Source organism: Ruditapes philippinarum, unplaced genomic scaffold (assembly GCF_026571515.1).
Source record: "Ruditapes philippinarum isolate M1 unplaced genomic scaffold, ASM2657151v2 ctg2172_1_1_1_1, whole genome shotgun sequence".
Lineage (NCBI taxonomy): Eukaryota > Metazoa > Mollusca > Bivalvia > Venerida > Veneridae > Ruditapes > Ruditapes philippinarum.
This window is the reverse complement of record NW_026851995.1, coordinates 78,271-87,500: the sequence shown is the minus strand read 5'-3', so window position 1 is coordinate 87,500 and position 9,230 is coordinate 78,271. Positions and strand designations below refer to the sequence as shown.

The window sequence follows — 9,230 nt, the reverse complement described above, 5'->3', positions numbered from 1 at the left end:
AATATCTTTCTACAGGCATTCAAATAAAAAGAATAATTACGAGTGACATTAAAAAGGCCAGAATCGAGACAGCCACACGAGAGTACTTTACTGTTACGATGATTGTCTACTTCACTGCAACAGATTTACAAAAAATAATAATGATATAAATGATGAATGAAATTTAAATATTCTATGAATATAGCAATATATTGACAATCTCGGCAATATTTTGTACTAAAAAAAATGAATAAATTTTCTTCACGTGTTGAGCGAATTGTAAAGGCAGCAATACATTACCCGTAAAACAATTGTGCGTTAATATATTTGACTACATAACCCAATAATTCTTAAATATTGCATCTTTGATCATCTGTGAATAACTTACATCGGCTTCTTTTTTATTTTGAAATTTAAATTATTATGGTACCGTAATAATACATTTCAAATACCTGCTTTTTATATAAAAAATGTAAATTTACCGCGGATTTTGTCAAGTTATTTTTTTAATCGTCGTTGCGGACAGATTAACTGTACCCTTAAAAAACAAATTAGATATTTGAATTAAACAAGTATTTTTCTTCAAAATAAACTTTAAATTTCCAAAATCGGATAATAAATGTAAAAGCTGTATGGTATTTTGTAAAGTAGGTATCCGTTGCGAACAGGCATTTACGCTTAGCGTCGGTAAATTATCGATCTCAAGTTGCCGCAAATTCACTCGCGTTATAAAGCATGAGGGTTCGCTGCGAATACGCGAATTGTGAGGGTGTCCAATACTGTAGCTCAAAAAGTATTTCACTTGTAGGCTTGAAAGTTAACAGGAATGTTGGTCAGCATGTGTACTTATGCACCTTGGGGTTTGCTTGTGGATTTATTCAGTATTTGTAAAGTTCTTGCCCTTTACTTAGTAAAAGATTTTTAGTTTTCAAAAAATATTTGACCTAGAGTCATAAGATTGACAGAACAGTGGCGCGGTGGGGGCACCTGTGTCCTATGGACACATTTCAAATGGTGCCTAAATCATGAATTGAACGTCCTTGGGGTCATTTTTTATGCTGTTTGTCAATGTGTCTGTGGATACATTTAACTTACATGTAGGTGACCATAGCTTTATTCTATAATTTAGAACTGTCATACTTAGAAGTAGTTAGACACAGTACTTCAGGAAGAAATTAATTTTCTTTTTGACAAATGTGGCCTTTATCTACAAAGTTTCATGTCCAAAAATCTAACAATTTTACCATTTATACTTTGTTATTTGATATTTCCTTCCTGGAACAATGTATTGATAAATTTGTTTTAGTCATATGAGAATACATGTATCTTGTTAATAATGTATTTTAATTTTACATCAGATAGTTGTGATATTTACTTTTTTTACTTTTGTTTATTTAGGTAAAAGACAAGAGGAAAATTTATAAAAGATGGCAGCCTATACAAATACAGTCTATATATTAATAGTGTTAATTTTAATTTGTGATATTCACTGTGACACGAGCATTGGTAATAATGGGAATAACAAATTATCACAATCCAGTGAAAAGGACAGCAAAGTATCTCAGCATGAAAATGATGGAAAAAATAAAGTCAGTTTAGAAGAATCAGGTATAAATGTTATCCCCAAATCCTCTCATGATAATTTGAATGTTAAGCATGCTTCTCCTCATGATATTAAGCAGCCATTAGAATCTTCTCTCTCTTATCAGGGTAATAGGGAAGCTAGCAGTAAATCCCAGTCTGTTGATATAATTGATCATACCTCTAATAATGATTCCCCTTCCTCAGTGGTACCTCCTGACCAAATTAATTCAGATAAGGTTGAAAACAAAGTTGGCTCTTTAGACATGGATAGTGGTGATGTTCTGTTTGAAGAATCTGGTAGTCCCGAAGAATCTTTGGTAGATCAGATGAAAAGATTGAGTGAGAAAATTAAAGAGCGTCAAAACAAAGAAAGTGTTGAAATGGAAATGCCTGATAATATTGAAGAAAAGGAAATAAAATTAGAGAATAAAGAAATTGAAGAACTTGCTGAACAAGGTGATGATAGGCTAGATGAAAATTCTGAGAAAAACTTAAATACAGGTGATAAATTTGAACAAGTTGAAATAGAATCCAGACAGTTTGAAGTTAATAGAAAAAATATAGAAGATGATAAACATGATGTTAATGTGCAAGTAAATGAGATTAAAGAAGTTATTGAGCAGGATAGCAAAGAGACACTTATGAAGCAGATTAAAAAACTTGAAAAGGAAGTTACCGAAGGAGAAATTGATATACCATCTTTAGTACCTTCATATGATAATGAACATTTACCAAGTGAAGAAGAACTAGAAGAAGCAGCAGCAGAAATAAATGATAATGTTTATAATCAGGATATTACAGGGAAATCTGATGAACAGTCTGGTAAACCAAGTTCAGAACTTTTTATAGATAATACACAACCACCATCTTCAGATATTTTACCATCAAAAACTGATGAACAAATAAATGAAAATATTAACAAACAAACCAATGAACAAATACAAGTAAGACTGACACCAAGTTTTGAAAATGTAAAGTCAACAGTGCAGACAATGTCGCAAATTGATGTCACGGAACAAATACAGCCTACAGCAAAGGTGGATATGAAATCATCGAAAAAAGTTTTAAATGCTCAAGAAAGGAAAAATCTGAGACTAGCCAAAAATAAAAGAGAAACTGATTTGGATGAAAAGCAAATTCCTGCTCCTGTAAAAACCAATGTCAATCCAACACCTGTTCAAGAGTTGAATATAGGAACACACCAGTCTAAAGTAATGAGCAAAGAAATGACAGCAGCAGTAGATGCTAACTCTGCTACTGAAAAGGAAGATATAAAAACAGTGTCAGAGGAATTAGAAACATCTGAAAATGATATAACAGGAACAGTTTATGACACAAATGTTTTTAAAGAAGAAGTAATTCAAGAAACTTTTAATGAAATGACAGCAGAAACACGAGAGAATTTAGCACCAACCACAACTACAGGTAAATAAGGAGGGAGTTAATATAAGTACCCTAGCCCACTGGGATTTATGCTATATCATTTACTCTTACTGCTTGTTATATATTTGAGAAGGGGGCACATTTACTAACACAATTTACTTGATGATTTCATATTTAAAGCTTATTAACATAGCAGGTATAGGGAAATGATTTCATTACATTGTTAAGTTTCGTACCCTAGTACCTTTATGATCATATATATTCTACTTTGTCCTAGGTTTAAATATAAAGTAGACAAAATATGTATTAAGAAAAGCTTCTTTATAATATGATTTTAATAAGTAATTAGTTGGTTACTTTTAGTTTTATTTTATTTCCAAAATTATCTTGAAAAACAAAATTTTCTTTATCTGGACTACATTTAAATGATTCATATATGAAGTTACATGCATGTACCGATAGATAATCTTTTAATTAACATGAAGGGATTTTCTTCTTAAGTAACAGCTGTCCTTAATATTGTAGATCTTTCTCTCCATGAAAATTTATGTACAAAACTCATTCATGAGAGTCTCATAAATCTTTATTATGGTTATTAAGTTTTGCCATATTCTTCACTACTTTGTCTGGAAATGAAAGCCCATATGCAGGTGAATGGAAAATATAAAGATAAATTTTTTTTTTATTCATAATGCATTTAAATGTAGTCAAGAGGTAATAATAGCTAAATATTATATTGATATATCAAGAGATCATCATAAACTAAGAATCAGTAGCCAAGATTGAGGTCTAAAACCACATTATTCATAAATGAAATCATTTCCAACTAAATGTTTGCCAGCTTGAAATATCATAATTCTTACGGTAATAACACTGCCTTAACCTATACCATGTATTCTTTTATGATCAACTTTGTGCAAAAAACCAATACAATAGATGGCACAGGCTTGATTTTCTTCCATCACTTTTTTTATATAATTCGCAAAACTGTAGAGCTCTCTCATCATGATCTAGTGAGTAACACATACATAAAATGTTGTAGTATTTTTAAAGCAAAACAGTGTTTTTGAACAATCATAATTATAGTCATGTGGTTTCATTCTATAAGAAAATAACAATTTTTTCTTCAGGAAACATTCTTTGTATGGGTTCCAATGATTGGGTTCTACACTAGTCTTTGTCTCATAAAAATAATGAAGTATAAAAGAAGTTATGGCAGAAAATAAAAGATTAAACCTGGACCTATTTTTGTATTGGTTTTCTGCCCCATGCAGATCTAAAGAAAGTCACATGGTATAGGCACCATGATGAGTTATTTAAGTTTTTTCAAAGAACCCTCTCTTATGATCATATCCGCTTATTTGCTTGGTTGCTGGTATTTGCTTATTGATCATAAATGTATGCAATTTAAGAATTAGATTTTATGAAAGAAGGAGAACTATTGCTTAAGAATTAACAGGTTATTTATATTTTAATTGGATATGAGAAAAAATGGCTTTTGCATATATATAGAAATTTCTTACTGTCACATAGTGATATATATATATATAATATATATAAACCTTAGTGGATATATATTTTATTAATGTCAGTGACCTATTAGTTAGTCAGTAGAAATGCCTTGTAAAGGCTTGTATTATTTCCTAAATTAAGTAATTTTTTCAGTAGTTCTTGTAATATTGATTTTCCTTGTTTATTACTGCGAATTCACTTATATAAATATTCGTGGGCATGAAATTTTGTGGTTTTGTCATAATGGGCATTTTCGTGGGTTCTTAAATACGTGGATTTTCATTTTCTTGTAAAAAAATGAATATAAATAACCTTATGCAAAGTAATCTTACACTTATTCGCCGCACATTTTTACTAAACGCATGTACATATCTTTACGTGTCACACAGCACTGGTCAATAAATTTAATCTTTGCCTCTGGGCATAAGTCAAAGATAAAATAGTTAATGGATTGACCTACATGTACCCACGAAAACCACGAAAATTCGTACCCCACGAATAAAAATGATTTTATAGTATCCTATAATTCTATGTCATTAATGTTTTAATATTTTTGGCATTAATTCAGCATTTTAGTAAACAATCAAGTTTGAACATTGGTCAATTTTTGGTGAAAATTAAATATATACAAGTGTATGTGTAATATATTACAAGTGTTACCCTATTATACATGTAGTGACACCATACGATGTATCTGTAATTCTGTTATTTAACTTTTAAGCTTTATATTTGTAATTTGGGTTTTATTTTCAATGGTTAAAAGTTTGTTATCGGGAATTTATTTTCAAGGGTTGTAAGTTTGATATGTATTAATAATTTTCAGTAGATGAGAAAGTTTCATTGTCATATATAGCTTGACTGTTACAAAGAAAAAGTCAACTAAAATGAATTTATGGTCTTAGTTTATTCAAATTTATTTTAGTTTTATTATGTTGGAAGCTATAAGCTTATTGAAACACTCAAATTCGTTCCTTGAACCAACCAGTTACCAAGCAATGAGTGTAAAGTTTCTTGCGCTTTCTCCTGACAGTGTTTGAACTCAGATTCCTGCCAGCAATCCTTAGATCACTAGTTCTGTGTGTCAACCACTCAGCCACAATGCCACATTTTGTATTGATAACACCCTATCTGATAATTGTCAGTTCCAAAAATAGAAACTAGACAAGAACATGTAAGAAATTCAGTAGTGATAAACAGATATCTCCTTGTAGCAGCTGAACAATTTAATCTTAATCTGTAGTGATGTTTTGTCAGAGCAACATCTGTAGTATTTTCATCAGCTATATATTAACAGTCAAGTTGTATATCTTTCCATAAATCAGTCTGAATAAAAATTATCATAAATGTGAAAAAGTACAAAGTGTATACTGTATACTGCATTAAGGACAGAGGTTTAAGAAGTTTTATTTTTGCTTACACCAAAACTATCAAGATTTACTTACCTCATATTTTATAATTTTATGCATGCTATCTAGACTGGGTTTAACATACATTCTGTCACCCATTACAAAAAAAATGTTATGCATAATTAATATTTTTGACTTTTTGTTATATGGTAGATTAGAAATGATCATGAAATGAAATTAAGTTAATTAAAATGCTTAACCCATTTATGTTGAAATATGTATGTTTAATGGATTTTACCAAATTACCCCTTGTTATCTTAATTATACTTCCAACTATGCTGGAATCACTGTGTGGTGTAGACCTGACAGTCAGTCATTTGGTCTCCAAAATTCATGTCCACTCTTTAAACCCTAGACCCTTTAAAAGATTTTCTTTAGAGCTGGCTAAAATGTCTGCTATAACAAAAGTGATGGGCAGAACCCATACTGCAGCATCGCTGCTTAAAAGACAAGGTCACACAGTACAGGTCAAATTTTAGACACTTTGTGACTGCTGTTTAAATCTTATATACCCTGTGAAAGATTTCTTTAGAATTGGCTCAAAATCAAATGTTCATCAGTAAGATGACAATAAGCAGACATATGCCACTGTTGTGCTGCCACAGAATCAAATGTGAGATGATTTCATATGCGCTGTATAAATCCATTACCATATATCTCGAAAGATTTTCTTTAAACTCGGCTCAAAATTGTAGGACCCAATAGGCTGGTGTGCAGAATGCATGATGCCTAGTATGTGCTTGCTCATAGCTTTCCTTTAAGGTCAGATGTCAGACAATTTTGTGTCCACACAATAAATCCTACACCCTTTAAAGACTTACTTCAAACTTGTGTCCACACCATAAATTTTATACCCTTCAAAGTTAGCATCAACATGTTGATGTTCAAAGCCTTTGCAAAATATTGCCTCAAGGTCATACTTAAAGGTCAAAGGGCATAACATTTTTGTTCACATTATAAGTCCTTTACACCTTCCGGGATTTTCTTCAAGCTAAGCTGTAAGAATCACCTAGTTGCAGAACTCATACAGCGGCAGTGCTACCTAGGGTCAAGGTCACTCTTGAAGTTCAAATGTCAGACTGTTATGCGTCCACTCTATGAATTCTATACTCCTTGAAAGACTTTCTTTAAACTTAAAGCCTAAAGATTTACATGTAAATAAAGTTCTGTATCATGGTGGGTAGATTTGTCATTCCGGTAGTTTATAGCAATATTTTAAGTGAATGAAGTATATGTTCTTGCATGTGTGAAATTTTGTTATTTTTTTTTAAAACAAATTAAGCATATACAATTTATAAAATGAGATTAATATAGATAGATTTTGTATTGATATTGTCATTTTTTTTCTAAAATTTCTCAGAGGTCTTGATAAATTTACTCTTTAATATAATTAAAAAAAATGTGAATAGTTAAGTGTGTAAGTAAAAGTTTATTTGTCAGTAATTCAGATAATGTTACATAATTTATTAATGAAACATATTCATAATTATTGTGAAAATCATTTACATGTAAAACCTAATTTGTAAAAGTGATGTTCATGATAAAATTCAATTATATTTAGTATACTTTGCACTGTTAAAATTTTACAGTTTTTATGTGTAAATATAGTAAGATAAATATTTAATGTAATGTTGTCAGCTTTTGTAACATTAAGAAATGTTAGATTTGGTACAATGATTTTACTAGTATATAGGTTTAATTTACCTTTCTTAGACTCGATAATTTTCTGTTTTCTTCCAAGTTATTCCCCAGTACAAACTTTTACTGTTACAGCTTCATGGTGCTCTACCGTTCACAATAGATTAGTTAACCTTTTGCTCTTATTATCAAAGTTGTAACTGTAAAAGTTTGTTTGTAGTTATACCCCCCCACCCCTTCCCCATATTAGCTAGGGAATTCTAAATTCTAGATACAGTCTATTGCACATACATCAATCCATCCAGGTGAATTTAAAACTGTACTTTTTTAGAAGTAAACAGAAAATTTGGAAAATTAGTTGTTCAGAGAAGTATTGCTTACATACTTTTATTTTTAAATTAAAGTAAAAGGCCAAAAGTTTAATATTAGAAACTGTGATAATTACAGTCAAACCTGTATTAAAGGTAACTCCTTAAGAAAGACAACATCATATATTTATACCCTGTTTCCTACATTTGTAAAGGTCACCATTTATTTTCCAAATATAAATATTGTAATGCAAAATTAATTGTTCTGTTAATGTACTTATAAGTGTAACTAGAGTCTTCATTGTATTTTTATGCCCCCACAAAGTGGGAACATATAGCGTTGCACTTGTTTGTCCGTCCGTCCGTCCATCAGCAATCACAGGACAGTAATTATGTGGCTAGAGGGACAATAGGTAACTGTTCTTTCTCTTTGATGTCATTCATTCCGTAATGCTTTTATGTGGCTATTTTCTTTTGTGTGGCTAAAAAGAACAATAGAGGGAACAATAGAGTAGCCACATTATTACTCTCCTGTTAGAACGTCTGTCCGTCCCGAAATCTTGTGAACACAACTCCTCTTATACCGGATGGCAGATTTTGCTTAAACTTTCAGGGATGAACAATCTTAATGTGTAGATGGTAGTAAAGGAAGGAATTTTCGCTGCGACCAAATTTAACAGAATTATGGCCCTTTGTTGATTTTTTCACTATATACTATGTAGAAATTTTGTGAACGCAACTCCTCTTAAACCGGATGGCAGATTTTGCTAAAACTTCCAGTGATGAACAACCTTAATGTGTAGATGGCAGTAAAGGAAGGAATTTTTGCTGCGACCAAATTTAACAGAATTATGGCCCTTTGTTGATTTTTTCACTATATACTTTGTAGAAATTTTGTGAATGCAACTCCTCTTAAACCGAATGGCAGATTTTGCTAAAACTTCCAGGGATTAACAACCTTAATGTGTAGATGGTAGTAAAGGAAGGAATTTTCGCTGCGACCAAATTTAACAGAATTATGGCCCTTTGTTGATTTTTTCACTATATACTATGTAGAAATTATGTGAACGCAACTCCTCTTAAACCTGATGGCAGATTTTGCTTAAACTTACAGGGATGAAAAACCCTAATGTGTAGATGGTAGTAAAGGAAGGAATCTTTGCTGCGACCAAATTTAACAGAATTATGGCCCTTTGTTGATTTTTTCACTATATACTTTGTAGAAATTTTGTGAACGCAACTCCTCTTAAACGGGATGGCAGATTTTGCTTAAACTTCCAGGGATTAATAACCTTAATGTGTAGATGGTAGTAAAGGAAGGAATTTTTGCTGCGACCAAATTTAACAGAATTATGGCCCTTTGTTGATTTTTAGTTTTCAACTTGTGGCACATGTAGTCCAAAAAATATTTGATCTAGAG

The 9,230-nt window shown here is 31.2% G+C and overlaps 1 protein-coding gene across 1 annotated transcript in view; it reads left to right on the top strand.

The window, feature by feature from the left end:
* Positions 1 to 1,406: 1,406 nt before the first annotated feature.
* The window catches only part of LOC132745025 (protein sel-1 homolog 1-like), a 33,164-nt gene continuing 25,340 nt past the window's right edge, over positions 1,407 to 9,230 (top strand). Inside the window, exon 1 of the mRNA XM_060733858.1 lies at positions 1,407 to 2,988. Within this exon, the coding sequence (XP_060589841.1) occupies positions 1,407 to 2,988 (1,582 nt within the window). The remainder of the gene's footprint in view (positions 2,989 to 9,230) is intronic.